General features: G+C 41.5%; 1 protein-coding gene across 2 annotated transcripts in view; it reads right to left on the reverse strand.

The window, feature by feature from the left end:
* PARD3B (par-3 family cell polarity regulator beta) overlaps positions 1-14313 on the reverse strand; it is a 725193-nt gene that overhangs the window by 200341 nt on the left and 510539 nt on the right. For both annotated transcript variants that reach the window (XM_075069989.1, XM_075069988.1), the window contains exons 17-18: positions 12758-12964; positions 11500-11737 (exon numbers count right to left, since the gene is read on the reverse strand). In XM_075069989.1, the coding sequence (XP_074926090.1) occupies positions 11500-11737; positions 12758-12964 (445 nt within the window). The remainder of the gene's footprint in view (positions 1-11499; positions 11738-12757; positions 12965-14313) is intronic.

The following is a 14313-nucleotide window of genomic DNA, read 5'->3' on the forward strand; positions in this document are numbered from 1 at the left end:
AAATAAAAACAGTTTTATTTTACTGAGATATTTGCATAGTAGATATGCTTAACAGATGAAAGGAAATTAAGGTCTCATAATAGCTTCACAGCTTCCCAGAACACTGGCCACCTCAACTGGTCCTCTCCACCAAATGCAAAAGGACACAATCTGTCTCAGATTTCTCTGTTAGTTGATATACAAATGACTCCAAAATCACCTTAAATTAATCTGATCATAATTTAATCTAGTTGTCTCTTTTTTGTTTGCCAATGTCTACTTATTTATTTCCATCACTCTCTCTGCACATGTTAAATCTCTCTCCAGGCAGCAGATAGCTATTATTTGCCCTATCTGTCTACATTATATTGCTAACTTTTCTCGCAAACGCTTAACTTTGCAGAGCAACACAGGCTAGGGAAAAAAAAGAACATACGGTGTCACACCGCTACACTTAATGGAAGTCAATATCTGAATATTATGCTATCTACTCTGCAATACCATTACAGGATCAACATCGCCAGTCATAAAAAGTATCATTCTCAGTACAGGGCCTGTCATGGTAATAATCGGGGGAGGAACAGAGGGAATGATGGTCATTTCTCTCTTCCAACTAAAATGAAAAATTAAAATCACTAGGGCACTTAGCTCAAAGGAAAATTGGCAAATTAAGAGTACAAAAAATAAAATATTCATGGCTCATATTGTGAAAAGGAAAGTAAATAATTTAAGATGAATTGTTATGTGAGGAAAAGTAGCATTTCCAAAGAGGACAAAAGTGACTGTAACTAATATTCTCTTCTCTATTTCTTGTTCCTAGCACTCAGAGACGGGCGTGTACACAGAACCACTTATGTGAACGGCAGTGGCCACTGACATGCAAATCTAGTGGTTTTTTGTTTGTTTGTTGTTGTTGGTTTTTTGTTTTTTTTTTTACTGATGCCAATCCAGTAAGGCTAATTGTACAAATGGAGCTATGTTACATTAAGACAAGAGAGTTCTTCTTTTCAGTGGGTTTCTGAACCCAGACAGGAAAAAGAATGAGCAGCTTCTTCCCTGTGCGCGCCAGTTTGGCTGTCCTTTTGCCTCTGAATCATCATCAAGTACACAGTTGATCTGGTGCTACAGCAAAACATCACGACTGCAGCCTGTTGGCCTCGGCCTACAGGGAACTCGCTATTAAAATTTCACTGGCATGGCCGCAGTCCATTAGCTAACTTACCTTCTTACCCATAAAACTGAATGGCTACCCAGAAATTTTACAGCCCTATCTGGAAAAGGTAATAACAAGGGCCACAGACATGTTACATTTATTATACACTAGGCCCATAGCAGCTGTGGTGGGATGAGGGACAGAGCAGGACAGATGTTACATTCCCTTGGTGATTTAAAGGTTCAGTCTTTAACTTAATTTGAAAACTGAGTTAAAGTCCAGCTTTGTGGGGAAAGCCTATAATGACAGGCAGGACAATTAAATAACTATAGAGCATAAATTAAGAATCTAGAGTCCCTTACCTAGCAAACTCTGGAAAAAGCTATTTTCCTCAGAATCTTGGTTAGATCTGTCCAGAGCTCCCAATGCTAAGTGCTAATGCATTTTACAATAGTGTTCAACATCAGGAAATTCCAATGCTCTGAACCAAGTGGTTAATTAACCCTTCAAAATAGCCAAAAAGTAATTTAGAAAGGGCTTAGATGCAATTCTGAAACAATGAATGAGACAATCACCTTATTTAAAGCATAAAGTATGTCATTACAGCACACAGTTTCTCATGCAAATGAAGAATCCTTCAAGTTGAAGAGAGTTGACTTGAGGAAGAGCATGCCTCTCCAAACCTTGCCATGGCCTGAAACAATGATTAGTGCAGAAAGAGAGGGCTGAACTGAGAACTTAATGGGATACTATCTAGTCTCGCTGCTATTATGGGTCACTATGGAACACATAAAAGTTTAGAGTGTAACTGAATGAGAATATTTTGGGATATTCAAAAAGAGTAACTGCTTGGTGCTAGACACTGGCTTTTCTGGACGTTATGGCATAAATTCAATCACAGCTCCATGAATGACAATATTTAATATACAGTAATTACCACCTGATATATTACATCCAATAACTTTCATAATGTTGTCTTCTGTTGGGTCACTTTTTAAGTCGTTATGAGCCAATGTAACAGAGAGTGGTAAAATACAAAATGAAGCTATGTGAGCTAATGCTAAATGGAAACATTTTACTCAAGTAGATGTCTGTTATTCTTTGGATAGTACATATATGGAACAATATTGAGGGAGGTCAAAAATACATCACTACCCACAATACTTAGCCCTTACTACCAAGAAGTAGAACACCAAACATCGTACAATGAAGTGTCCTGCAATTAAACATTGTCAAACACTATTATGGATTTTAAAAACTGACAAATTGAAAACCAGCTTCAGCTTGTCTGTTACAGTTATCCCCCTATTCCATTTTGTCTCTTACAGATGTCCCCATACTCCATTTTTGTTTTTGTTCTCCTGTGGCCTCCCCTCCCTGGCTGTTAAGTTGTTTAGCAGGGCCACTGCCCTTCTCAAAGGGAGGGTCCCTTAAAGTTGTTTAGCAGGGGGAGGGAGGGGCAAGGCAGTTTATTCATCCTCCTAAGAGGATGGCCCAATGTCGCTAGGGGACGCACTGCCCCGTCTCAAAGGGTTAGTTTATCACACTTGTTAAACCTGGGCTCGTTAGGTGTGGACATGTCCAGTTGCAAGGCCCTATTGTGTTTTAGGTCCTGGGCATGAGCAATAGGCTCATTGCTTCTAGTCACCTATCTGCACAGGACTCTGCCTAAGACAGTGTCTCTGTGCTCACCTCCTCTTTTTTTTTTTTTCTTCGCTTCCCCCTAGCCTCTGAGCAATCAGAAGTACTGGTGGGAGACTGCCTAGTTTGCCTTTAAAACCAGACATTTCTGACTATCAGACCTCAGAAAAGGTTCCTGCATTGCTGCCTGTCTGATTCAGCCAGGGGTTCTTGGGGGGTCCTTGTCTCCGCTCTCTTTATATTTTTGAGCGTACCCCTGTTTTTTTGAACCCACCCCCCCACGAGAACGAATTGCTGCCCTGAGAGATCTCCTGATATTTGGAACTGTAACCCAGCCTTCTGATGATCTTTGCGGCTTTTACTCTTGACTGCTTCCTTGGGGCTGGTTAAGAACCCTCTGTGAAATTCTGTGAAATTCTCTCTACTTTTATTTTATTACTTAGCTGCTCTCTCTTTTCCCCAGCACCCAAGACTAACCAGCACCCAGCACAGCTGTGGTTAAGTTAGGTTTAGAGAATTGTTTGTATTTGTTCTGTAAGTTAGGTTAAGAAAATTGTTGCCATTGTGTTCTGCTTATTGCTCATTGTGTAGTCTTGGTTAAGTTGATCATAGATAAGATTGGCTGTGTTCCCTGTAATAGTTTGTGGTTAAGTCTGTCTTCCTGCTGCCCTCCCCCCGCCAGCTCTGGGCTCTAGTCACCCATACCCCTCAGTCTCTGCTGTTTAACCTGCAGCCTGCCTGCCCTCTCTGTCTCCTGAAGCTCTCTCTCTCGTCTCCTTTTAATCCCTTCCTCCACACTCTCCTATTACCCCCAAATCTCAATTGTATTACTGAAGTCTAGCATTAAAACCCATTGTGGTTACCCTTTTTCTCTATACACCTCAATTTACATTTATACCACTGTGACACATTTTTACTAGAGTTGGTTACTTACCATATTTTCCCTGTTTTGTGCATTTCTAATAAGATTGTTGCACCCACACCTGTGTGGATAATTGCTCCCTATCGATCCCCATATACCTGCTGGCAGGGACACAGCTATGTTAAAAATCTCACATCTGGCCAAAAGGGTAATCACAAGAGATCGTGAAGTTATAGAGTCCTGTTTAAACTGTGTAAAAAATAAACACTGAGTTTTTTAAACAGTTGATAAAAGAATACAACAATTGCTTGATGGTCTCCCTGATTCATATCCACCTAAATAAAACTTCAATCCATGAGAAATTTAATAGGAAAGCAATAATTTTTTTAATTAAAAAAAATCCACATCCACAACGTAATAGCGCTGAGCAAACAGATTAGGACTAAGTGAAATCTGTTGACACTGTAACAGCTTTGATATTTTCTGTATTAAAAAGGAGAAGGGGGAGCGGAAAGTGTTCCAGCAGTGATTCCAATATGTTCAAAATCAAGCTGAGAAAGGCTATAGCAGTAGTTACTTTTTTTCGTACAAAGACAAGGTTAGGGTGGTTTTATACATTATAACCTGCATTGGTGTGACAAGTGAAACAAGCAAGCTCACTAGGACTATTACAGATATGAAAAAATATGCAATCGCTAATACAGCATAGTAAGTATGCATAAAATATCCACTACAGTCTAGTGCAAGAGTGGGCAAACTGTGGCCTGTGGCCATCTGGCTGGCAGGATGGTCCTACCACGCCCCGAGCTCCCAGCTGGGCAGGCTAGTCCTGGTCCCCTCCCCTGTTATTCCCCCTCCCTTGCAGCTCACTTGGGAGCACTCGGCCCATTGCTCCTGCCGGCTGCACGGCTTGCCACTTGGCCCATGCTCCCAGGCTTTCCACTAAGCCAGTCCTGCCGCTCCAAGTGGCATGTAAGGGGTTGGATAAGGGGTGGGATTGCAGTGGAGCCATTAGGAGTGGGGAGTCGAGGGGTAGAGGCGAGGGGAGAGAAAGGAGCAAAGTATATGGGGGGAGTGAAGTTCTAGGAGGGCAGATCAGAGGGATAGGAAGAACAGGGTGGGGGTGATATGGTAAAAAGTGTGGAGTCCTGGGGGGTGGGGGCTGTCGGGGGTAAGGGGGTGTGGATAGGGGTTGGGGCCAGTCCGGGGAACAGAGAGTGTGGGGGGTTGGGTAGGGGGTGGTCAGAGGACAAGGAACACGAGGGGTTGGATGGGGAGGGTCCTGGGAGGGAGCGGTTGGATAGGTTGGGGGGCAGTCAGGGGGCACGAAGTGGGAGGGGGCAGATAGGGGGTGGGGGTCAGGCTGTTTGGAGAGGCACAGCCTTCCCTACTGGCCCTCCATACTATTTTGCAACCTCAATGTGGCCCTTGGGTCAAAAAGTTTGCCCACCCCTGGTCTAGTGTAACTTTTCCAGGACGTAATGGATTAGTTTGTGCCTTGAACAGCTCTTCATTCTCTCTCTCTTTACAATCTAGCTTCCTCCCATTCCACTGAAACGACCTGTGTCATGGTTAACAATGATCTCTTCCTGACCAAATCTCAAGGCTGCTTCTCCATTGTTACCTTCCTAGATCTGGGACCTTCAACATGGCAAAATCACCCTTCTTAAAACCTCTTCCTTGCTTGGTTTCAACAACTCTGCTTTGCCTGTTCTCCTACTACCTCTTCCAGCTGCTCCTTCAATGTCTCCTCTGTTGGCACTTCCTCCCTTCCTCTGTCAGTCTAACACAGGGTTATGTCCTTTGCCCTCATTCTCCTCTCACGCTACACTTTTTCTGGGCAGCCTTGTAACTAGAACTACCATCTGTACAACGCAGACTCTCAGGTTTCTTTCTCCATCCAACGCAGACTCTCAGGTTTCTTTCTCCATCCAAGCAAGTGTACAACTTGCACTTGTTTGCACTTGTATTTCTGATAACTCCTATGACATGTCCTGCTGCCAGCTGGAATTCAACATGTCAAAAACTGAACTCTACTTTCTTTATAAAAAAAACTTCCCACCACTTCTTTTGCTATAAATATTAACTATTATCAGCCATTATCCATGTAGCAGAGACTCACCATCTTTGTGTCATCTTCATCTTCTCTCTCTACCCCACAGATGTTCTACCACTAAATCATGCCAGTTTCACCTCTGTCACATCTTAAAAATCTGCCTCTTTCTTTACATTCCTGTTGCTAAAATACTTGATCATCCTGAACCTTTATTACTTCAATTCCCATCTTTCTGACCTTCCTAACACTCTCCTCATTCTAATCAATCCAAAACTTAGCTGTGAATATCACCTCTGATAACTAATGCTATTACAATACTCAGTCTCCTTCTAAAATTCCTTCACTTGTGCCCCAAAGCTCCTTGTTCATGCTTTTAACGCCATCCACAATTGCCTCCCCCCACCCCCACAATATCTGTCTGCATTTGCCCTCCCCCATTTAGGTTTGATCTGAGAGTCAATAAGACATGTTCTGAGTCACTTAAGTGCTTTGCTAAATCCTACTCTTATTTCCTCAAATGCCCTCTTTGCTCAGCCCAAATTGCTCATCTCCATTCCTTGTTTCACACTCCCCTCTATGGCTGGGACATCTTTCCTGACCCCACCCATCATGCCTCCACCTGCTCCTCCTCCAAGTCCCTTCTCAAAATCCACTCTTCAAGAAAGCTTTTAAGTGATAGCCCCCTAACATTGAAACAGATATAAATTATAATCATGTTTTAAAAACACAAAACAAATGAAAAACACAAAGAAAACCCTTAGTTACTCTTTAGAAGCATCTACAAACTTCCCAAGTGAGTACACAACTATATTGTCCTGGCCAGCAAACTTCCCTTCTGTTCCATCTAATCTTGTCACCTTCATTTTCCATGTGTCTTAATTTAGACTGTAAACAATTTGAGGTAGGAATTCCATCTTTGTCCTGTCCCTTTGTTATATATCCATCAAGCATGGCAAACAGTAATAATGAAAAATATCAGTTGATAAGACTCCCTATCAAAATTAAATCTAACTGTGGGAAAAGTTCAGATGAATAATATATGCATGTAGTCAAAATATGAAACATGCAGATTTCATGTTGTTATCTCTCTCTAGAAGAACAGTATTACTTCTGCTTGAAGTGAAGCTATACTCTACAAAGTGAATCAGAAATACTGGAGTCCTTTAGTTCCATGTTTCTTGTTTATCAATAACACTGCCAACCGAACAAACTCTATCTTGGATCTGAAATCAAGCATAAATCTTCACCAGTAATAAAGATTTTGAATGTGGATGTTAGTCAACAGATCTGTTGGTGATGCATGAGCCAGAATAATTACATTTTTGCCAAATTAGCGTGCAATCCAGTTTCCACTCTCACAGCTTTATTAGCTCTACAGGGTTAATGGGAGCACCGGGTTAATAGGTATGAGACTAAAGATACAGAAAGAGAAGAGCTGTTGAAGAACTCACTATTCTAATTAAATAAAAAAAACCACGACAGCTTCATTTTAAGTCGGATTTCTTTAAACTCTATGAGCACAAATATGTGTGCAAATTCCACATTTAGTTAGCATGTATAATTATTCAAATAGTATGCATATCTGTGCATTTATGGACAGCTGTCTTATTCTCATTAATCATTGTGGTAACTGTATGTGCAAACATAAGTATACACTTGTGCACGCATAGTTTGGACAATCATAGCCTGGCAGTCCATAAACTCGTGGAGAATTTCTAAATCGTGTGCACAAATTTAATAGGTTTCAGAGTAGCAGCCATGTTAGTCTGTATCCGCAAAAAGAACAGAAGTACTTAGGGTTGTATTGACATTATGTGGAAGAAAAAAAACCAAGTCCCTGCACATAACACTTTGGAAACCAACGCCTTATGCTGTGTATCAAGGACATCAAGAGGAGACAAAAGCTCAAGTTTGTATGTTCCAATCTCTATATTTTGAAAAGCATGATCTGTGAGGCATCTTTGTAGTAGAATTTCTGCGGTTACAGCAAAACATCTCTTCCATTTAAACTATGCACCAAGGTTTTGTTTCACACTAGGTTGGCCTACACAGGGGCGGCTCTATTTACTTTGCTGCCCCAAGCACAGCAGTCAGGCGGCTTTCGGTGGCATGCCTGTGGGAGGTCCGCCGGTCCCGCGCCTTTGGTGTAACCGCCGCCGAAATGACGCCAAAACCACGGGACTGGTGGACTTCCTGCAGGCATGCTGCTGAAGGTAGCTGGACTGACGCCCTCACGGCGACCTGCAGGCCACCCCCTGCGGCTTGCCGCTCCAGGCACATGCTTGGCACACTGGTGCCAGGAGGAGGCCAGAATACGCCAGTAGTGTCCAAAAGTTTAATGTAATACCTGGAAATAGCAAACATTCCCCCCCAAATGCATTTTTCCCTTATATTTTCTTTATGCTCAAGCCTCAAACAGTTTTCCTGCCAAATGCACATGAATTCCAAGGGCACACAAAGTTTTGCCAGCTAAAGGTCTTTTGCCTTAGCTAATGGTTTGGTATAAAAATTGATAGTGCTTTCTTTTTAACCGACAAACATTTTTGTCTGCTTGATGAGATCATCAGTGATTTCACAGAATATTTGCATGAGCTTCTTCAGGAAAATGTGTGTTTGTGTATGCGCATGCACACGTTTTAAGCACAAGAACCATAGACTCATAGACTTTAAAGTCAGAAGGGACCATTATGATCATCTAGTCTGACCTCCGCACAACGCAGGCAAAACTTCACCCATCATCTATAACAAAGCTTTAACCTATGTCTGAGTTACTGAAGTCTCAAATTGTGGTTGAAGACCTCAAGCTGCAGAGAATCTTCCAGCAAGTGACCCATGCTTCATGCTGCAGAGGAAGGTGAAAAACTCGGCCTCTGCAATCTGCCCTGGAGGAATTCCTCCCGATCCCAAATATGGCGATCATTAAACCCCTGAGCATGTGGGCAAGACCACCAGCCAGCACTCAGGAAAGAATTCTCTGCAGTAACTCAGATCCCATCCCATCTAACGTTCCATCACAGACCACTGGGCATACTACCTCCTGAATAATTGGCATTAATCCTGATCAATGCCAGAATTAGGCTATCCATCATACATCCCTCCATAACTTATCAAGCTTAGTCTTGAAGCCAGATATGTCTTTTTGCTCCCACTACTCCCTTGAAGGCTGTTCCAGAACTTCACCTCCTCTAATGTTAGAAACTTCGTCTAATTTTCAGTCTAACTTCCTAGTGTCAGTTGTACTATCCATTGTTCTATCGTCCACGAATGGAAGCTACTCTAATATTCCTCTCTCCTCCCTAATATTAATCCTCTGATATATTTATAAGAGACCATCATATCCCCTTCAACCTTCTTTGGTTAGGCTAAACAAGCCAAGCTCTTTCGAGTCTCCTTTCATAGACAGGTTTTCCATTCCTCAGATCATCTAGTAGCCCGTCTTTGAACCTGTTCCAGTTGAATTCATCCTTCTTAACATGGGAGACCAGAACTGCACGCAGTATTCCAGGGGTCTCATCAGTGCTTGTATAATGGTATATACCTCCTTATCTTTGCGGAAATACCTCGCTGATGCATCTAAACTGCATTAATTCTTAACGGCCATATCACATTGGCGGCTCATAGTCCTCCTGTGATCAACCATACTATCCGAGATCCTTCTCCTCCTCGTTACTTCAACTGATGTGTCCCCAATTTATAACTAAAATCTTGTTAATTTCCTAAATGCATGACCTTGCACTTTTCACTATTAAATTTCATCCTATTACTAATTACTCCAGTTTACAAGGTCATCCAGATCTTCCTGATGATATCCGCCTTCTCTGTGTTAGCAATACCTCCCAGTTTGTGCATCCGCAAACTTTATCAGCACATTCCATTTTGTGCCAAGGTCAGTAATAAAAAGGTTAAGATTGCCCAAAACTGATCCTGAGAATTCACTAGTAACCTCCTTCCAGCTTGACAGTTCACTTTCAGTACACCTGTAGGGAACGCGGAAGACTGTGTTACGGCTAGCTAGGGTTTACGCTTTCTTGGCGATACTATCTGTAAGACACAGCTACCAGTATAAAGGGTATTGTAGGCCAAGCACACTAGTATAATCTGCGCAAACCAGTAAGAACTGTTGTATGGCCCTAGCCAAGAGTCTGTGGAAAGTCCTGGCCTTAAGCCAAGGGGCGGGCATGACTCATAGAAAGCCCTACTTGCCTATGTATGAGCTGTTTTTGCACCCTGTATATATAGCTGTAAGGCTTCGTCCCGCTGGACTCCATACCAGACTGAGCTTCATGCGCTGGGTTGCCCACCTTGTGACAGCAACGCCCGGAGTCCCCGTGTGCGGTGTGTCACTTTACTTCATTAAAGCCAAATACTCACAGTGTGTATGGGCCTCATTCTTTGCAGACACTCTGGGTAGCCTGTAGCCTCCCAGAAGCTAACAGACCGTTGTAGTCTCCCTTTAACAGTTCCTTATCCATCTTTCAATTTTCATATTGATCCCATCTTTCCAATTTAACTAATAATTCCTCATGTGGAACCATGTCAAATGCTTAGTGAAATTGAGGTAAATTAGATCCACTGCGTTTCCTTTGTCAGAAAATCTGTATCTTCTCAAAGAAGGAGATCAGGTTGGTTTGGCACGATCTACCTTTTGTAAAACCATGTTGTATCTGTCCAGTTACCATTGACCTAATGTCATTAACTATCTTCTCCTTCAAAATTTTTCAAGACTTACATACTAGATGTCAAACTAACAGGCCTATAGTTACTCGGATTACTTTTTTTCCCTTTCTTAAAAGGAACTATGTTAGCAATTCCCAGTCGTACAGTACCCTGAGTTACTGATTCATTAAATTCTGCTAATGGGCTTGCATTTCATGTGCATTCTTTAATATTCTTGGATGAAGATTATCTGGGCCTCTGATTTTGTCCATTTAAGCTGTTCAATTTGGCTTCTACCTCTGGATGGTAATATTACTCCATATCCTCATTCCCATTCGTCATCCTACCATTATCCCTAAGCTTCTCATTAGCCTTACTGAAGCTGAGGCAAAGTTATATTACATATTGGGTCAGCCTAGATTATCCTTAACCTCCATTCCATCCTCATGTTTAGCGTCCACTTCTTCTTTCTTCGTTTCTCTCTTATTTATATGGCTATAGCAACTTTTACTATTGTTTATATTCCTTTGCAAGGTCCAACTCTACATGACTTTTAGCCTTCTCACTTCATCCCTACATGTTCTGACCTCAATAAGGTAGCTTTCCTGGCTAATCCGCCCATCATCACTTCTTGTAGGCCTTCTGCTTTTTCTTAATCACCTCTCTGAGATGCTTGCTCATCCAGATTGGTCTACAACTCCTGCCTATGAATTTTTTCCCCTTTCTTGGATGTAGGCTTCTGAAAGTTCTGCAGCTTGACTTGAAGATCCACAAGTTCTTCAGTTCCAATCCACTTCCTATCTAATTTCCTTAATTCTTGAAAGTTAATCCTTTGAAATCAAAAAGCCCTACCCAGATCTATTTTTGTTTATCCTTCCATCTAGTTTGAACTGAATTAGCTCATGATCACTCAAACCAAGGTTGTCCCCTACAACCATTTTTTCTATGAGGTCCTCACTACTCACCAAAACCAAATCTAAAATGGCATCCCTTCTTGTTGGTTCTTCAACTACTTGGTGAAGGAATCCATCAGCTATCGCATCCATAAAAATCTGAGCCCTATTATTATTACTAGCACTTGTTCTCCAGTCTATATCTGGGAAGTTAAAGTCTCCCATGATCACACAATTCCCATTAGTGTTTAGTTCATACCTCAACATGGCACCAAAACCCTTCTTTTTCGTTTTCTTCTCTGGATCTTCATTTTCTTCCTTCCTTTTCTTCTCTTTGACCTTAGCTTTGCTCTTTCCTTTTTTCTTCTCCTTCTCTTTATTTTTTTTGTCTTTCTTTGCCTTGGTTTCTACATCTTCTAGTTCAGGATTCCCTTGCGGGATTGATTCAAAGTTCTGAGTTTCTTGAGCAGAGAGAGAGCTCTTTTCAGATAGACCATCTGCAGAGACAGAAAGAGAATCAGTAAAAATGGGTATGGCCCATTTATGATCAGGAAAATGCAAACATGCAATACAGAATCAGTGTAGAATAAAGTGCTGAAATAGTTCACAATGCACATGCATTTAATCGTATCATTTAAAAAGCAGACTAAGCATATATCTGGTTAATTCAACCAGGGCTCTATTGTCAATTAAACACAGAATTATTATAGTTACTTATTTTCTAGTTATTATTTCTGGTATGAAATTCTTCTTTTTGAAATCTGGCTTGTTAACCTCTATCAAGTCAAAAAAGCCCACAAGCTGAGATACAAACAGCGAAAGCTTATTTCAACAAGAGGTTCTAAGAACATGCAAATCCTAACTACTATACAAAACTAATGCAGTCACTCCTTGCTCTCAGGCTATTTCTGATGTCTCTAAAAGGAACAGCAAGACAATTTCTGACTGTTTAGAGGAGAGCTAGTGTAGTTTCACTTTAGGAACTCAAGAACTGAACATAATGATGCAGTTCATGCTGTAAACAGGGGATTCCCTGTCTGGGGACTGTGACCCCAACAGGTGTCATGAACAAGTGGGGTCAAGGTGTTGTGGCTACTCTGTCCTTCCTGTATTGCTAAACAGGGCTCCTGCTAGATAGGAGGGGGTTCTGGTGTGGTCTCAGTATGGAAAACGGAGCTGCAAAGAAAAAGGATGAGACTCAGTGCTGTAAAATGTACAAAACAGCAGCAGAATTGATCAAGACCAATGCTACTTAAAACAAATTGAAAAGTAAATAGTTACACAAACCTTTGTGGATTCGGGGTGTGATCCACCCCCACCACTGAAGTCAATCTGAGAGTTTAGTGAAGCTGGTTCAGGCCTTAGGACAGCATGCACAGTAATTTGGCCCTAATTCAGCAGAACACTTATGCACAATGCCTTTAACTGGATTTAAGCACCTCCTTTGAATGCTTTGCTGAATGGAGCCTTGCATTAAGTTGTGGAAGTTTCTCAAATAAGTACATGAAACAGCATACCCTCTTCTGCATCTTCAGGTCCATCATAAGATTTGTCAATGGCAGCTCTGAAGCTCTCGTTACAGCCCCGACCACGGACCATGTGAGGCCTGGGTCTGTGGAAAGGAAGTTCATTCTTCCTGACTTCAGCCACAGCTGTCTGCAAGCTCTCCAGGGAGCTGGACTTTTTTAAGCCCAGAGTGGGACCAAAATCTTTGCCAGGAGATTCTGGGGAAGGAAAAGTTAATGTTTACATTTAAAGTACATAGAAATAAAAGTAATACAATTAGGGCAGTCAAGCAATTAAAAAATTAATAATTGTGTGATTAAAAAAATAATTAATTGGGCTATTAAACAATAATAGAATACCATTTAATTATTTTTGGATGTTTTCTACATTTTTAAATATATTGATTTTAATTACAACACAGAATACAAAACGTACAGTGCTCACTCTATACTTATTTTCAAAAACAAAAGAAATAGTATTTTTCAATTCCCCTATTACAAGTACTATAGTGCAATTTCTTTATCATGAAAGTTGAACTTATTAATGTAGAATTATGTACAAAAAAGCCTTAATTCAAAAATAAAACACTGTAAAACTTTAGAGCCTATAAGTCCACTCAGTGCTACTTCTTGTTCAGTCAATTGCTCAGACAAAGAAGTTTCTTTACATTTTCAGGAGATAATGCTGCCTGCTTCTTGTTACAATGTCACCTGAAAGTGAGCATACGTGTTCGCATGGGACTGTCGTAGCCGGTGTCAAAAGATATTTACATGCCAGATGCGCTAAACATTCATATGTCCCTTCATGATTCAATCACCATTCCAGAGGATATGCATCCATGCTGATGACAGGTTCTGCTCAATAATATACATGTTTAATTGTACACATCCATTACTTGGTGGCTTTAAAATACAATGCAATCAATGTAATTAATTTTAACAACATCACGTTAAACAAAGAGACATTTTACCAGTGGTGTCCGGGACTCCCCCCAACCAAACTTAAAGTGAGGGTTGCAATGATTCCTGTACTGACAGACAGGGCTGGCTCCAGCTTTTCTGCCTCCTCAAGCGGCGAAGGAAAAAAAAAAAAAAAAAAAAAAAAAAAAAAAAAAAAACATGCTGAGTTTATTGATAGCATAGCACAGTGTTCAGCTTATGTCACTTGAAGTGAAGGCTTTGGATAAACCTTCTAGGAGATCTGGAGATATATTCTCACACAAAATTTGTTTGCAAATATCTACCGCCCATGGCATCTAAGCCATTCCAAACCCAAAATTGTTTTTCATAAGTATTTTTTGACTTCTAAGGATACATCATGTCTAACAGGGACCTTTCAGCAATGTCCTGATTGAGGTGATTTCTGTCAGCAGGGCCGGCTCCAGGCACCACGCCAGGAAGCAGGTGTTGGGGCGGTGAATAGAAGGGGTGGCACGTCCGGGTCTTCGGTAGCAATTTGGTGGCAGGTCCCTCAGTCCCTCTCGGAGGAAGGACTGGCCGCCGAATTTGCCACCGAAGAATGAAGTGGGGCGGTAGAGCTGCAGCCAAAGTGCCACCAATCGCAGCTT

This window comes from Chelonoidis abingdonii, chromosome 10 (assembly GCF_003597395.2).
Source record: "Chelonoidis abingdonii isolate Lonesome George chromosome 10, CheloAbing_2.0, whole genome shotgun sequence".
Taxonomy (NCBI): Eukaryota; Metazoa; Chordata; order Testudines; family Testudinidae; genus Chelonoidis; species Chelonoidis abingdonii.